The sequence below is a fragment of the Pezoporus occidentalis genome, unplaced genomic scaffold, assembly GCF_034315485.1.
Source record: "Pezoporus occidentalis ecotype Australia unplaced genomic scaffold, CSIRO_AGI_Poc_V1 ctg2, whole genome shotgun sequence".
In the NCBI taxonomy this organism is placed as follows: Eukaryota; Metazoa; Chordata; class Aves; order Psittaciformes; family Psittacidae; genus Pezoporus; species Pezoporus occidentalis.
The window spans coordinates 17,591,753-17,609,973 of NW_026913855.1; the positions used below are offsets into that span (position 1 = coordinate 17,591,753).

Below are 18,221 nucleotides of genomic sequence, written 5' to 3' on the forward strand. Positions count from 1 at the left end.
TTTCAGACTGTCAGAGCAAAGGTCTCTTTAATTTCAAGTGTGTATGTGTTTTATATTTTTCCACAATTATATCTTTTTTCCACCCTTTTCTTTCATTAAGAAATGTTGGTTTGCATGTGGAACTAATTGTACTTATTTATGTTCATCAGTGCTTTGCGAAAGGCTAAGAGTTTGATTTTTATTCAGTAACTGGGTTTTATTCTGAGTGAAATCTCAAGCTTTTTTCCCCTTTTATAACTACTTTTTAAGCAATATAATCAACAGAGGTATAAAAATGCACTATGCAATGTCATATTTCAGGCAGTCATACTGGATTGAACTGTAATTAATTGCTGTTGCTGAATACACTGTGGTCCTTATTCTCTTTTCATACCCTAGTTTTTCTTTGTATGTAATAATTCCATCCAGGAAGAAATCTAATTACTAAGATAATTAACACCTTATCACCAAATGGGAGTTCAGACATTTGTAGAGTTTATGAATTTTTAAAATATGTAATTTCCTTTTAACTGAATGACAACTGGTGTTATAGAGAAAAGAGCATATTGTATTGTATCTAGCTTGATTGGACCTTATAATTCATGTTGCTATAGAAACAACCAAACCTTTATAAAAGATGGTATTACTACTACCATTGGTAATAAATGCTTTGACTGTTGCCAATAGTGTCATTAAAATGGTTAAAATAACTTCATTTTAATGGTTTTGTCAAATGTAATGAATGTTCTGTTCATATTCTGAGAAATGGCAGCTGATGTTACGTGATACTGATTTATAATGTACTTTTTCTTCCATAAGCTTACTATTACCACATAATATATTCGTGATGTGAACAAAATCATGTTGCAGCATATAGTGCTCCTCTGTTCACTCAGTCCTTAAAGCTAACAAATTTTATTGTTACGTGATATCAAGCAGAACTTTGTATCTTGCAGTTTGTCAGTCTTAAGAAAGCAGTGGTAATTGAGACTGTTTAGCCAGCAGCTCTGGGGATTTTTGCTGTTCTGTGCACTATTCAGCTTGTGTTTCCCACTTACGACTGCTGGACCAAGTCCTTGAAAATGTTCAATTTTATGTTGGTTTTGATTTGGCATTCAAATGCCATGTTTTAACTTCATCTCAAGTGATGGAATCTGAATTCATGAACTCAAAAAGGAGTTGAAAGAATTTCAGAAACATAAAAAAAAAAAAAGAGGCCAAGACATTTGCTTTACTTAAATAAAAAGGTGGGGGGGGTTAAGTTAAAAAAAAAGTCCCAAAATATGTTTACTACCATATACTGTTTGTATGAAGGCCACTGTGGTCAATATAAGTGATGCATGCTGTAATATTGCACCTAATCAAATTGCTAAGAGCAATATTCTCTGCTTCCACTTTCTTGGGTCTTTAGCCAACAGATTCTGCTCGTCCAGTAGAACTCGTTGTTGCAGGAAGTTTTTCTTTCAGCTATTCAGAGTATTCAAACTCTTCACACACTTTAGCCACAACATTAATTTTTATGTGGTGATATACTAATAAGAAAACGGCCATTCAGATGCTTTTTTGGATTACATGCAAATTCATTATGTTGCATTCACAGTTCTGCTGTCTTTTGTCCTGATGAAGGGAAGAGAAGCCTTACAGCCATCTCCTTAGAGAAACACCTTCTTAAGCTCAGATGTTGAGCTTTGCTTGTGGCAGTAGTCTTTATGCTATTCACCCCTAAAAGAAGCTGTCTCAGTCGTTCCCTTGCCTGTAGCCTATTTAAGATGTGTAGAGTTATTTAGGTTGGAAAGGACCTCTTGAAGTCATCTCATCTATTCCCCTCATTTGAAACAGGGCCAGCTTGAAGTCAGATACCACCAATATCTTTATAGGGTTCTTTTCCTCATAAATCATATTTTCTCCAGTTCATCAGTCTTACTGATAGTGTAGAAACAGTCTTACCTGTATCAGTAGGGAGCACTGAGCACTTCTGAGCACTATATATTTTTGCCTCTCTGCAGAAGAGGTTTATCACTATTCCCACTTTACACAAGCATGATGAATACCAAACAGTGCAGTGGTTTCACAGTCTTTCATAGGGCAGTGGTCATCCAGCTGGTAGGTGTCAGATTTGGAAACTGGAGGTTTTATCTCCTGGATCCTGCAGAGTGCTCTGTAAATACTGCAGTAATCTTGTAGGACTCATTTTTCTGAGCTGTATCGCAGAATCACAGAAGGGGAGGTTGGAAGGGAGCTATAGAGGCCATTTTGTCCAAACCCCCCTGTTCAACCAGGGTCACTTAGAGCCTATTGCTGTCTGTATCCAGACAGCTTTTGAATATCTCCAAGGAGAAGGACTCTACAGTCCCTGGGCAACCTGTGCCAGTGCTCTGTCACCCTCAGTAAAAAAGTGTTTCCTGACACACGGAGCACAACACCTGAGCCCCCATGCCCTTGACTACTGTCCCCCCAGGAGCTCTGTTGTCACTTTTAATACTGTCCATGTTTTCACTTGTGGTATCATTTGTGCGCACATGAAATAACAACAGAGAGTAGCAGTCAGAGGGCCAGATAAACCCCACAGCATCCTGGACCCTGGCAGACAGCAAACTTCTCTAGATGATTGGGTGGGTTGACAGGTGGGTGCCTGTGTCCTCCTGCAGCAGGGACTCACCCATTACAATGACTTGCTACTTCTTCCTGGTAATCTTGTATGGTTTAGGGGTTGGGTAGACCAGATATTTTGCTTGTCAGCACATCTGTGTCCTTTTCAACCTTGAGGGCAGTAGGTGGGGCAGATTCTTCCTTTCAGTGTCAGAATTCACCAGCTTCCATCATTCCCTTTCTCCAGAGGTTTCACTTCCATTGGTAGTTGGGGTTGACAATACTTGCTTCTCTACAGCAGATGGGAGATGAGGCTCTTCAAGATGTAGAGTTGCAGAGAACATCCTGTTTATCTCCCTTTCATCTTCTCTCACACTTCACAGCCTGCTGACTTCCTACATAACTCCAAGACAACACAGCTCCTGCAGGACAAAGGGCCATCTCTCCTGGCATCAGAGAGAGCCCCCAGGGACTCCCTGCAGCCTGAGACACTTGCAGGGCTGCATGCACTGTCCAAAGCTCAGTCTAGGTGCAAGCCTTGACCCTAGCACAAACAGCTATTCCAACATTTACCAGGGAAAATACTCAGTGGCATATAACCACTGTGTCTAAGATTTATACTATGGTGTGATCTCAACTGAGGCCCTCTTACTTCATCCTTTTCTGTGCGTCCTGCTGTATCTGTTAGCCAGGCTCTCTAAAGATGCATATTCAGTCCAAGTGGAACAGTTAGGAAACGTTGACCTTGCTAAATAACAGGAAAGCTTAGTGCCTGTGCATTTGTAAACTTAAGTATTTTGCTTTCCTTTTAAAGCAAGGCATAGGCTGATTTTATGGAATACTGAGTTAGAAATTAACTTGGGACTAAGAGATGTCTTACTGGTTTCAAAGATAATTTTGTTCAAAATTGCTACATTATATTGCATGCCAGTCCCTGCTTTTGGAATTCCTGTCCTACTTTGATAGCAGCGTTATAAAACATCAGGTAGTTTACAAATTCTAGTGGGTAAGTAAGTCGCAAAAGTCATAAATTTTGTGGGTTAAGCAGTCAGAATCTGAGAAATGTACAAGCTCTGGTGAACATCTATGATTTCAAATGAAGGAGGAGTTATTCCAGATGTTTTCTTCTTTCTGTCACACTCCTAATCCGATATTTGCTGTAATATCTTTCTTCTGTGTGCTCTTGGCCAAGTACCAAATGGTCTCAATTTCTGTAGATCAACTTGAAGAGTTGTCAGTCTATGTACGCTGGCTTTTAAGGGAGCAAAACTTTTACATGTCCTTAATTCAGTGTTCTTTTTTACTTTCTTTACAGAGTGCCTGGAATAACAATTGCTACAGACATCATCTGTGGTTTTCCAGGAGAGACTGATGAAGATTTTCAAGAAACAGTGAAACTTGTAGAACAGTACAGATTTCCAAGCTTGTTTATTAATCAATTTTACCCACGCCCCGGAACCCCAGCTGCAAAAATGCATCAAGTGCCAGCTGCAGTGGTAAGATCCGTTTTCTTGTGCCACTGTACATGATGTACTCAGATGTCTTTACATACATAAAACATATATCTGAAAATGTAGATTTTTTTTTTTTTGCAGAACTGTGCTACAATTCAGTTAATTTTTTTTTTTTTTAGTCCAATGAGTAAAATTATTGAATTGCCTTTAGAGGTTCCATAGATTACTGAATGCATTTTTGTATATAAATTACTCTTCAGATTGTTAGGGAAGGTAAAATAGTGATTATACTGAAGTCATGTCTTCTTTCTATCAAATTTCAGCTGAATGAGTACCAGGAGAGGTATCTAATTGATTTTGCATGGGGTTTTTTTCCATTGTAAGACCTTTGAGACTCCAGCAGTCTCAAGCTTATTGTGAATAATTATGCAAAATATTAATAATATAGGAATGATAATTTCTGATTTATTTGTCTAATATCAAAGTTGAAGGCAAATTCTTCTCAAGACTGCCTTTATACACTGCTTATAAGCTCTGCTTCCTTTAGCCTGTGTTGAAGGCCATTGATAAAATTGGCATTAATCTTTCAGGTTTTAGGTGTTTTCCTTCTTTCTTTCTATTTTTGAGTGAGAAATGTAACTCTTCCTGACATTCTCGTATCAAATTCTCATAAGGAAAACAGCCTGTTTTAATATATAAGGGAGATGGCTATTTGGTGCATTTTACTTGATATAAATAGCTGTTTATAAGCAATAATAACAGCAGTCACATCTGAAGGCAAGTTTTGATCTATTTTAAAAAAATTGAATTTGTATTTTTTGTAATCTGAATCTCAAAACAAGAAAGCATACAAGACTGATGGCTGTACAATAATTCAACTTGGTATTTCATTATTATGGGCATAAATAGCATTTATAGTTCCTTTCATTGTAAGAATGAAAGTCAGCCAACAATGTAAATCAGTTTAAACAAAAAACCTTTTCTTTCAATTTATGTATCCTGCTACACCACTATGAAATCAAAACTACTTATCAGTAATTCTGTCCCTTCACATATACATCTGAAAGCAAAAGTATTTCTGCCTACTCTCAGTATATACCACAAATTGCATAGGATGTGTCAGCTGCTGAAGACATAAAATGCGATTATATTTGGCTCTTTGAATTTATTGTTTAGAGCTTTTACAATGACTGCTCATTTTTTGTAGGCTATCTCATAATGGGAAATACTGAGTTTTCAAATATAAATAGCTGATGTTGAAATAGTCTGCTTACTGTAACCAACTCACACTCCTGAATTATTTTTATTGGTTTTGAATGTATTTTAAAAATTTGAAAGTGAAAAATACCAGTGTCATTTTTGGAAGTTAGGAAGCTTAAAAATCAAAATACTGATTTATGTCTCTGTTTTGTTTATATTCTTTCATCCACATGTACGCATGCTTATTTCACAGGAGGTGCAAAGACTAAGTTAATTTATCCTCTTCTGTTTAACTGGGTGCCATGGGAAGCCAATATGTGAAGACCTAAATTATTAAAAGAACATTAGCTGTTCTGTGGTTAAGAATGTTACTTGGAAAATGGTAATGTCATTTTAACCCAGTTTTACATTCTTTCTTTTTATTTGTAGAGCTAGTGCTTATTGCTTTCAGTTAATTAGAACTTTCAAAGAAGATGAGGCGTCTAATCCAGTGCTGATGAAAATCTGTAATTAATAGATTTTGTTTCTCTCTTTTCTCCCACCTCCTGCCTCTCCCTGTAGTTCTTAAAAAATCCCTTGTTATGAGATCCTTTTTTTCTTTTCTCTCTGGAGAGTAACTAGTCAAACAGAGCAAGAAGAGCTTGTGCTAATCTCTTATGTTTTATATTCACATTCCTGCTAGAACCTGGTGGTCTTTCCAACAACATCAAGAATGGACAGGCATTTAACTTGTCCTTCCTTGCCTAGTGTAACATATATGATTCTTTGCTAGAAGGAAGTAGCACGTTGCCATCCATGTTATGCACTCTTACCGTGTCATCCTTTAATAAAATATTATCATCTTACTGTTAATGAATTTAATTCATTGCATTAGCATAGGGAGAGAAATAGCACGTGAAGTGACATACAACTGTTATGTGCATCTGTACATGTGATACATTGTATTACCAGCCTGAACTTGTGAACTAGTTTTTTTTTACAGGATGTTCATAACATAATCCTTTGTAGTGGGTCTGGCAATAGAATCTTGTTCTATGAAAATAATTTTGTCTGTATTATTTAACTGCAAATTGTGAACCAGTAAGCAGGTTATTTAACAATTGTTATTCTTGTCTTTAGAAAAAAAATGTTGGGTCTATTTATGATGTTATTTTAGCTTTGCGTTACTTCTGCAATGGACAGATCTATAGCTATTTGCGAACTGCTCCACGTTACTGAGTTCCACTTCTCCAAGACAGCTCCAGTGATTCTGCCAGAGTATCACAGCTACAATAATACATTTGCCTTGTTGATTTCTTTTAAGTTAGCTCGTTTTAGGAAGACCTTATGACTTTTAGGGACTGTCTGTAGAGCATTAAACATAGCAACATTTGGTGCTTTCAAATTTTTAGTGGATAGTTTTGATGGAAGTTGTAAATATAATTCTCTTTTTGGGGAAAACCCTCATCTGAGTTTGTCTTAGTAGAAAAAAAGACCCAAATGAACAGTAGGTCGACATAGAATCTTCACATAGATAATTTATCTTTGAAAACCTTACAGGCGCTGATTTTTTGTCTAAAAGGGCAAATGACACTAATCCAGATGGACAGTTCTGCCACCATAAATTCAGAAAAAACAGTTAAGGCTGCAGGCTTTTCTTGTTTCTCCTGGAGAAAAAAATGTCCATGGAGAATCAGACATCTGTCTAAATGGTCTTATCGTTTCATAACCATCAGTTAGGTTATGCTTACCATAAATGTTGTGTCCAGTTCAGAGAAAAGAGCACAGTTAAGCAAAATGAGGCATGATTTTTTGTTGTTGTTTCAGGGTGTTTTAATAAGCAGTTGCAACGATGCTGAGTCATATACATGAGAGTCAACATATTGTTCAGAACTTAAATGCTACTTTTCTTGGCTTTTACCCCTATTTTATCCACCTACTGCTAAATACATTGTTTCAGAAATTATTCTGGGTACTCGTTATCTCCAGTAGGCTATCTGTAGAAAATTCTCACTCTAAAGTGTGTTAACTATGAAATGCTGTTTTGTAGATTGTTGTTATCATCAGCAGCACTATCATCATCATTTTGAAGCTGAATTTCTCTGTTTCCCTATTGCATTCAGTTGTAAAAGTGGTAGTGCTGGTATTTGCATAACTCAAATTACAGACTAAACAGATACATATTTTAATAAGCAGCGTAAGAACATGATTTAGATGTGATTAGTACGGATTTTATATTTAGCTGCATTGCAAATTATCAAAATGCTTTCATTCTAAGTGTAAAAATGAATCTTTAAAATTAAGGATCCGTAATACCTTATGTTCTTGATAATTTTTATTTCCCTGTTCTTTATTTTTTCAAGGCAACTCTCGGTTGTCTGGGAACTCTCTGTCCTTGAGATTTGGTCCATTAGAATTTGTGAAAGCATTAGGTTTCATGCTCATCTCAGAATCAGCTGGATTTCCATCATGTGGAAATAACATGAAGAAATAGCCATTTAAAAAATAGGGATCTTGATAAAGTACAATAGGGTTCATCTCTACTGAGAATAGGAGATGGCAGCTGTTTTGAGGGCAGTAATGTGAATGCAGCTTCATGATTATGCTACCTTTAACTGCAGTGAGGATTCTAACACTTCTGCATGTATTTTCAATAGTGTAATTAATCCAGTTTCAATTATTGGTGTAATTACAGTATTTTTTTAAAAACATTGTGATGCCTAGAGAAAAGATTCATTTCCTCTTACTATCTCTTTCCTTCTCTCTTTCTATATGTCATCAAATAATTACCTTGCTCCCAGACAGAAAACGTTATGTCAGTCAGCTACTGAACCTTTCCTTTAATTCCACTGAAGTGTGTCTCCTTGAATTTTTCTCTCTGTATTAGTTGTATTAAGCACCCTGCTTACTATACTGAGGTGAATAACAACTACTGTTTGATCTCAAAAATAATTTGCTTCAGGAATAGGAGTAGGTACAGGGTATTTTTTTACGGTGTATAGTGGGGAGTTCCTAAAGTCTTTCAGTACAAGAAGGGAATGGTGGGCATGCCATGACCATGGTGGACAAAGATGTGAGACCTTGTCTTACATCTGAAAGTGCCTACCCAATCTCCAAAAGCTCAGTTTTCAGCAGCCTTCATCGCAAGCAGTATTTGCCTCTCTGCCATCTGTCCATGCCCAAACAAGGTGTCGAGACAAAACTGCTCAATCTAAAACCTCATCTATTTACATCTGGGCACTTGTCTGTTAAATATACCCATTGTTACAAGAGAAAAAATAAAATAAATTCCATGATCAGACATTGTATCCTCCTCCATGTACTCTAACCATAACAGATCTGTCACTATATTTACCAATTGTAGAAGCCATACATAATGTGCTTAGAGTCTTTTCTTTCTATTAGGATAGCATATGCACTTTCTTGGTGTTGTCTACCAGACAAGTTGTATTTGACCAATTCTGTGGGAGCAAACCAACCATCTTGTATTTTATGCCTTTATGATGGCTATTTATTTTTCTGAGGCTGCTTTGCTTTTGCTTCCCTCTAAGAGGTCTCCAGGAAGTTTCCTGACACCCTTTCATGTATGAGTGGCTGCAGATCCCCCATATCCATCTTAACCAGTTACAATTCTACAAGCACTAGAAATAGGTATTCTTGGGTACCAGCAGATACAGTATGATGTTTAGTTCCTCCTCTTGTAGGTGGCTATAGGTTTTGTAGTTCTGAATCTCCACACACAAACAGCTCAGTCTTCATTGGTAACTCATATGCTTTTACCTATTCAAAATAAATAATTAGCTGTGTGTCACTAAACCATCCTTGGCTGACAATATTATCCTGTCATGCAATATTAGCTATTCTCTCCTTCAGAAATTTGTAACTCCAAGCAGCAAGACAGCATCTGGAATGGCATTGCTTGTGCAAAGGACTCCTTTTGCTCTTCTCACAACTAAAGGAAAGGGAGCACAGCTGAACCTTGCAGTTATACAATCAAAGAAAAGGCTAGTAAGCTCCCCATTGAGCAGACAATAAGGAGAGATGACAGTTCAGGGCTGCTCTAGCCTTTGAGCATAGTGCTTGAGGCATTAGTGGGTAGTGATGTGGCATAATGTCCTAGGGAAGCTATGGTCATGGCTAGGGCAAGCAAAGATTCTGCTGTCTGGGATGAACTTCATAGAGTTTCATGTACTCTATGATGTGTGAGGCAACCAATTGCACTGTTAAGTGCACCACTCTCACTTGCAGGTGAGACTATGCAGCTTTGGATGGTGTTGATTAGTTAATGTTCTTTAAATGCCCAAAAGGAAGGGACCATCTCCCTTGTTTCTAATATTCATCAGCATAGCAGATTCAGTAATACTTCTTACTTTAGCTGATGTTGCCCAGTACAAAGATCATACAATGGGAATATGTAGGGATATTCTTTTAAAAGTAAGAAAGAGACCTGGGGAGATCAGGAGGTGGGAGAAAAGGAAAGAAAAGTGAGTAGGTAAAGGAACAAGGCCACTTATTCAACCATACTTCTACTGTGATCTACCAATACTACCTCTGAGCTCTCTTGTTAAGTTCTGTGACTAAATGGCATTACATGACCTGGGAATTAGATACAGCTGTGATAACTGCTTCTGGTGAATCAAAGATGCTTGGCCCCTGATACTCCACATATGCACATGTGATAATGTATGGTGTAACATGCAGAATGCACTTCATGTGTAAGGAAAACCAAGATTGATTAATGTCTGAGTTTGACTGATGAACCTCTGTACTACACTTTGTTTTTCTTCAACAGTATGGTTTTATTTATTGCTTGCTACTCTGCCAGAAAAAGACCTGAGTGAAGATTTTTATGGCAAGTGAAGGCTGGAGGGGAATGCAGACCATGAAGGAAAAATCAATATATAATTCTTCATATTTGTCACTGAATGATTGACGCATTCCAAGGTAGCATTTTCCAGAAGATTTGTATGTGCTTTCTAGTTTTATTTGCACTGTGTTTCATAGTGTGGTTTCTTTGTGAGAACAACATGTGAGGTACTGCAGAAAGCCTTGCAAACCATCAAGATACCTATGATTTCTCTTATCTGCAAGTCCACTCAGTCTCTCATGGGATTCATTTTGGTCGATATAGCTGTGGGTAGGAAATCAGAGTTGGCTCTTTTCTGGATGCTTAAAAATAGTTTTGCATGTTTTCCTCCCTGTTTTTCCAGGAACTACATAAACTGTCTGACCTATGAAAGCCTGGTTCCTCCTTTTTCTCTGTTTAAAAATGGTCAAAACATTTGACTTCTTTTATGCTATATCTTTAAATCTACCATAGTGCTCAGCAGTCTGTGTGCAGCCAGAACTGCAAATTTGTGCTATGAATTCAAAGGAAGGTAATTACCCATGAATAAGTTTTTTGTGGTTAGACAAAGCTACTAAATAGATTTTTACAAAAGTTTAAAGACAGTTTTATTTTAGAGCTAGATTCAGCTCAAGTTCAAACCACTTGAAGTTATTTGACCAGCTGCTGAAATGAAAATCTGTTTTTGTTGCTGTGGGAGACAAGTTGAGCTGGTAGGTTTTAAAAGAGGTTGTACCCTTTTGGAAAGCTATAAATGATCTGCCTATGGAGCTGCTGAAAATTCAGTTCATAGCTGATTCTGGGAATGAGTTAAATTGCACAGTCAGACCCCTGAGAAAGGGCAAGGATGTTTTGACTCTAGCCTACATCTGTGGCTCTTAAATCCTCCACTTCAGGCACCTGGTAGAATTCAGTTCTTACAGTTAGACTGCCTTGCTTGAGTAAGCAAGTAAAAATTCAAAGCTAGACTGGAAATACAATTAAGAAACCAAGTTTCTATTCTTTCTTGAATTTTGCTTTGTTTTTCCAGCAGGAACTGATTGGAATGGAAATGCTAACAGCTTTCTCATAAACTTTATACAAATTCAATTTGAAAAGTTGAGTCTCTAAAGGTCATAGTACAGTGATGGTTTTGATCTAGGCCATGTTGTTAAGAAAAAGAATTAATGGGCACTAAAATAAAGGTGAAGAATGTAGGTGTGCAGGAAGAGGCTGAGTTACTTCTAAAGCTCACTGTCAAGCCGGAAATAACTACAGAATTTGCAAGGATTCTGAAACCATCACCAACGTTGTATAATCTTGTTGGTTAGTGCTTTTAGCAATGTAATGTCCACATGTTGACCATCCAGTATAAAGAAATATTTTTTAGGGAAGTGTAATCCTTTAAGATTTGTAGTGTCCACAAGCATTCATTACTCAGCATCCTTCCCCTGTGAGTCTGTCTGGAAATCCTGATGAAATTCTGAGATTTTTAGTTGCAAGGAAGCTGAAATAGCAGTAAAAGGTTTGTATGCCACATACTTCTGAACTGAATAGAAGAGAAGGAAGGTACTTTCTACAGATACGGTGGAACAGTCTTAGATTTTAAGGGAGAAAATTCAAAAGTCAAAAACTGGAAATGTAGTGTAGTGAAATGAGTTTAGTGGTGTCATAGAGGGTTTTTTCCTTTTTTTTTTTTTCCCAGGCTTTTGTGGTTTAGCATCCATTGTGATTGCTTCTAAAAATGCAGAAGAGTATATCATTTTTCTGTATTTTCTGCCTAAACTTAGTTAATCAGAATTTTAAAGATTATAACATTATTCTTCAAAAGAACTTTATGTAAAATGGCATCAGGATAAACACAATGCATAAATTTATTTTTCTTCTGTCACGTATAAAACATGGTAAAAGCTGCATGAATACATACATATATGGAGTATATTGGAAGCCTCTGCCATTAATTTCAAGGACTGAATCAGTAAGAAGTCATGAGGGCAATAAAAGCTGAAAATTGTTCGTCTTTTTCCTTTACCAGAGATTATGATTTATGTACTCTGATCTGGGGCTTCAACTTGGAATGTTACAGGAAGTTAAAAGACTGTTTTGTAAACTCCCCTGATAGGGAATTGAAGCAAGGCAGAGAGAGAAACAATTTCTGCAAACACTTATTACTCATTAAGCTGTTGTTATTAGTAGAACCAAGCTGTTATTGTTAAAAGAAGGTAACTATTTGCACAACACATTCAGTTAGTCACTGGCATTTGCTCACATGCTCACTTCGTGGTTACCTGTGGACCAGCAGCTGGGAGGCTACCCCCAGGGTTGTGATCAGATTTCACCCTGTGGCTTCAAGGTGGGTACTTGGAATGTCCCTCAGAGGGATCTTTGATCCTTTGGGTGTAAATGTAATATTGCAGTCTTCATCTGCATATAGGAGTCACCACCCTCTTGGATGTGGTCCGAGTCTCTTTGTCTGTTTTTCATCATAATGGCCTTGGGCAGATTGAACAGACTGAACAGACTGTTGATGTCCTGCCTTAGTTATTACAGATTCAGCATGAGTACTAATCTTCAGAGTTTATTAGTCCCTGGAAAATTTTCATATGCTGTGTTTTCAGCAGGTAATGTTCCTGTCTTTGGCCTGCTGTTTTCTGTTACAGCTCTGTCCAAATCCATAGATGCCTGTAGAACACATTCATACAAGTTTATATACAGGAGACCTCTCTGGCAGCTGGATGTTATATGTTTTGTCCTTTTCCTTGGATCATAATGGAAGAATCAGGGAAGAAGTTTTAACTGTGTCTTTCTGTAACTTTTACTTCAATTACAGTTAAGTAACTTCTGTAATACTGGATTTTTTTTCTTTTTTTTTTTTAATTCAGAATTTAATACACTTGATGAACCAGTCTGCCCAGAACTGGAAACAGTGCCAGCAGTTTTAGACATGGAGTATTGCCCATAACTTAATCCCTGAAATTGAATGTATGCAGCAGAACAAAAAAGTCTATTAGTTTCAAAAAACCCCTCTTGGCTTTGGCAATTCTGGGCTTCCTGAAGTGAGAACATAGTTTAGATTTAATAGTTTGTGACTTTACACAGTAAATTAATTTGTATCATGGAGGTGACTGAGCTTGTCTATCATTTCTGAATCGTGTGACATTTGTAATGGCCTATAAAATGTGCTCTGGAGAAAAAGGACGCTGAAATATCTTGTGGTGGGCTCTTGGTGACCCTTTCTTGAACTTCATCTGATAATTCAAGTACACTTCTTCAAGGCTTCCTCAGGCAATAAGGTCACTGGGTGCTTTGGAGCTCCTATCTTACACTGTTTTCATTGCTGCACCTCTGGTCATTGGGCTAAAAATCCATGTGGAACTTGGAATTGCTGGAAGACTGGAAGTAGGGTGGAGGACTGAGTAACAGATTAAGGTGAAACAGTGAGGGCAGGTTTTCAGTGTCTAATGAATTTTTGTGTTGTGAATACACAAGTGGTCTTTCCCACACAGCAAGCACTTGACCACCAGGTACCGCTCAGTATTCATGCTATACTGTATCTTCTGAATCACTTCTATTCTGCTCTTTTTGTTCTTTCTGGAATGCTGGAAAACCTGGTGCTTTCAAGGCTGCTATTGTGCAAGAGAGCACACAGATACCTCACCAGATTATAAAATGGAAAAGAGTGCACTGCAGGCAGGTCAGTCCTTTATATATATATATATATATGTAAACCCTTATATGTCCTTGGGCTCCACATATGTATCTAAAAATTACATTTCATTACTAGCATGTAGTTTGCAGTTCATTCTGGTTTACATTACTGTACAACTGGGTGTAATATCTATATATTCAAAATCCGTCTGTCCCTCATGACCAATCACTTTATTTCTGATTTAGTGTCACTCTAATCTGAAATATGGCTGATACCCCAGTACAAGTTTCTGCCAGATACATTTCTTCTGCAAATCTTCTTGAGCTAAACAGTCCTCCTAATCAGTTACAGTGGCATCCTTAGAATATACCCACGTCATATAGATTCACACTTCAGTACGAATTTCAGACATAAAAATCTACCAGAAGTGAGACAGAGCATTTTATAAACTATACCAAATTTAAGGACCCTCAAAATGAGCAAATCTTGAAAGCCTTTTCTGAAATTAAGGATTTCTCTTTGAATGTCTTCAGAATAAATTTTGCATAATTTAGCCTTTGCTCAGGGGGAGATTTTATTATGAAAAATGACAGGAATAACAAACAATCCTAAACCAAATTAAAAGAACTCCAATGGACCAGAAGCAATAGAATTCAGCAATATTTGTATAATACATGAGTTTGAACACTCTGTATTACATAGCTGGAATTACAGGGGCGGTAAGCAGGAAGAAATTTTAATGCCCGTGGTTTAATTGAAAATGGATCCTTCAAGAAATTATTTTCAAATCCTATACTGTTTTTGACAATGTGTTTTTCCATAAATAAGAATCTCTGTTTTAAATGTAAAATAGACTTAACTGTGGCTGGTTTTGTTGCCATAATCCTGAAGACAGGATGACTTTTAACATTTGCAAACATTTTCTACATTAATATGATTAGAAAAGGTGTGTAAAATTTTACATATTTTCCTCTTTTAGACAAAAAAACACATTGCATGTGCCATAAAACTTTGTTCTTTTTTTTTTTTTTTTTAGAAATAATCACTGAGTATACAAATGACTAAAGAGTATAGAAAATATGAATTATGAATGTATAGTTATGTTGTTAATGGGAGTTGGAAAAAATGTCCACCATCCTGGAACATTGAGGTTAACTACTAGATATAACACATTGTACACCTACATTTTTCCATGTATGGATCAAAAATTATTAGAAAGTAATTTCTTAAACCAAGCTGAATAATGACATGCACATGTATTAACAGCTAAAGTAGAACAGTGAGTGTATTTTAATAGTAATTCAGGTAGGTTAGGTCAAAGACTAGCTAATCCCCAAATGATTTTGTATGCTTCATTATAGATGTGATAAGAAAGACAGGAATAATACCAGTTGAAGTGAGTTAGCTGTAGGAAGTAGGAAACTTGTCAAGCCTGTATTTCACTTCTGCTCTTTCAGACCTTACAGGGCAGAGACACAAGAGCATAATGAACACCAGTTACGATGTTATCAAGAAATCTGGCTGGGGCACAGCATTTCTTTCAGGATCATTTCTAAGGGGGTGATGCACTGAATAACTCAAGGTCAAAGAGAACGGTTCACTGCTTTCTGATCACTTTTTTAAAAATTGTTTTGCGGAACAAAAGGTAATCTGTAAACTTTGATAGCATGGCAGTTTCAGTGGCTTGGCTTATGTCTGTGTTGTCGTTATAGGTACACAGATTTAAAGCTTTATGGATTGAATCTCCCAGCAAGGGTTTTAAATGTACCTTGCTTGGAGTAGTTGCTGCCTCTCTCTGGTGCTTTGCCAAGTAGCTCTTCAGAGATTAAAGTTGGGCTGGTTGCTGTCTTTACATAGAGTGCTCCTAAGTACGAGTTCTGTTTTGTAAAAGTTTGGATTTTGGAACTACCCAAAGCCTTTGTAGTTTTGAGAACACAGGTGTAGCACGGGGAAAAGACAGTCACAGCTTTGTTACTGCTCAGAAAACGCATGTAACTTAAGTTAAAGAGCACAAGATATGTTAGACATGCTGTTTCAGAAAATAAAGCACCTGTCTTATGTTTTTTGCTCTTTGCAAGCATCTGTTACGCTGGAGTCTCTGTGCTTTTGGTAATATTGGGAAGAAAACTTAAAGGACTTGCAAAGCTGCTTCATTCTTCTCCCAGAGCCTGTCAGAGTTGTAGTTAAATTCTGCCTTGGCTCACAAAGTTTAATGTGGTTATAATTCTAAATTATTTAATCCATTAGGTACCACACAAGCAGGTAATGTGGTTTTACAGACTTGTTTGGAGGCAAAACAATGTTGCCATTGGTTGTTAGCATGCTCAAGTGTGTGAGATGCTTTATAAATTCTAAATTAAATAAGGTTCCTGTGGCAAAAGAAATGTTTTTTCTAATTCTGACCAGCAGTATGTAAAAGAGAAATGGGGAAGATGGTTAAGTGAGAGAACAGAAATAAGGACATTGGGCTGGTTGCCTTGACACATGCTATTAATTCACTGTGATCATGAAGAAAAGAATATTTGAATGGAAACAGATAAGGGTCACTGTTACAGAAGGTAGCTCCGCATACTGGAGGAATTCTACATGATGGAAACAGAAAAATCAAAGCAGGAGGACTTTTCTGATGATATATTGAGGCTGACACCTTCAGTGAAAGTGGTAGAATTTGCAGATCTGTCGCAGTATCACTGAGAACCTCAAAGGTGATAATAGACTTAATAAAACTGAAAGTCAAGTGTTAAGGAAACCAGTGATACCTTCATATTGGGAAATAATTTTATCCCTTTTATTCCTATATGAAAAACTGTGAATATTCTATTTAAGCTGCTTCTGAGTAATCTGTGATAAAAGATCTCGGTGATACTGTAATTGTCCTTCACAATAAATATCATAGACCCATGATACCATACTTAAGAGGAAAACAAACAAGTTTTAGGCTTCATTAATATCATCTGAAAGACAGGTAATTATCACCTGAGTGTGAGAAGAGGATCACCAGAGAAGTGCAACACACATATGTAAGCCTATGTTTAGTATTTGGTATAGTTATTTAATGTATTTATCCCTGGTGGTGTTCAAGGCCAGGTTAGACAGAGCCTTGGGTGACATGATTTAGTTTGAGGTGTCCCTGCCCATGGCAGCAGGGTTGGAACTTGATGATCTTAAGGTCCCTTCCAACCCTAACTATTCTATGATTCTGTGATTTCTAAATTTAACTTTTGTCTCATGTCCCTGAACTTGTTTAAGTGCTACAAACTAAGGATTATGGTTTTAAAATTTAAATCAGTGCATGACTGAGTCATCAAAGCCTCTGCCTCTGTAAAATGTGTGCATGCGCACACATATCTATTACGGAAGCTTCTGTCCGTAGTCTTGTGTGTTGTAAATTTAGGAGGACCTTGCTGGGCTCCCACAGACTCCAGCATGTGAACAGTTGTACACAGCAGTGATGCAGGCAGCACCGTTTACCCAGGGAAAGTCCTTCCTTCTTCATTAATAGGGTACTGCTTTACACTTCCCCAGATGGCCTCCTGCTAGTGCTGTAAAAAATCTCAGCTTCATACACCACTGCTTGCTTCAATGCACAAGTAGGAAACTCTGTGCAGTTCTCAGATTGAGGCTGTACTGGTCTTAGTTAGTCATGATACTTATCTCAAGTGATACGTGACTCTGACTGTCCTTTTGGCAAACCAATACTGGAAAAGTTTATGGAGGAATAGTGTATCTCTGGCCTGCATGTCAAATGCTCTTGCTCCAAAAGTATATACAGCCAGAGTGAATAAGAATATTGCAAGTAACCCACTGCCAAGAGTAACTTGTTTTAAGGAGATGTTCTGTGGTCACTGAACATAGACTGTATCAATGGCTCCTATGACTGGAGTGTTGGAATGGAAGGTTACAGGCTCTTTAGAAAAGACAGGCCTGGCAGGCGGGGAGGCGGAGTTGCCCTTTATGTTAGGGATAGGCTGGAGAGTATGGAACTCTGTCTGGGGACAGGTGAGCAGTCAACAGAGTTTGTGGGTCAGGGTTAAAGGGAGAACAGTGATGGGAGACATTACTGTGGGGATCTGTTACAGACCGCCTGCTCAAGAGGAACCTGCGGATGAAGCACTCCATAGACAGATAGGAAAAGCCTCACGCTCACAGGCCCTTGTTCTCATGGGTGACTTCAACCACCCTGACATCTGTTGGAGGGACGTTACGGCCCGGCACAAGCAATCCAGGAGGTTCCTCGATTGTGTAGAAGACAACTTCCTTCTGCAAGTAATAGAGGAGCCGACAAGGAGAGGTGCCATGCTTGACCTCGTGCTCACCAACAGGGAAGGGCTCGTTGGAAATGTGACACTCCAGGGCAGCCTTGGATGCAGCGATCACAAGATGCTTGAATTTGAGATCCTCAGGACAGTGAGAAGAGCGTGCAGCAAGTTCACTGCCCTGGACTTCAAAAGAGCAGACTTTGGCCTCTTCAGGAACCTGCTTAATGAGGTTCCATGGGATACAGCCCTAAAGGGCAGGGGGGGCCCAAGACTGTTGGTTGATATTC

At 37.8% G+C, this 18,221-nt stretch overlaps 1 protein-coding gene across 3 annotated transcripts in view; it reads left to right on the plus strand.

The window, feature by feature from the left end:
- The window catches only part of CDKAL1 (CDK5 regulatory subunit associated protein 1 like 1), a 392,748-nt gene that overhangs the window by 277,792 nt on the left and 96,735 nt on the right, over positions 1-18,221 (plus strand). For all 3 annotated transcript variants that reach the window (XM_062618034.1, XM_062618036.1, XM_062618035.1), the window contains exon 11: positions 3,884-4,064. In XM_062618034.1, coding sequence (XP_062474018.1) covers positions 3,884-4,064 — 181 coding nt within the window. The remainder of the gene's footprint in view (positions 1-3,883; positions 4,065-18,221) is intronic.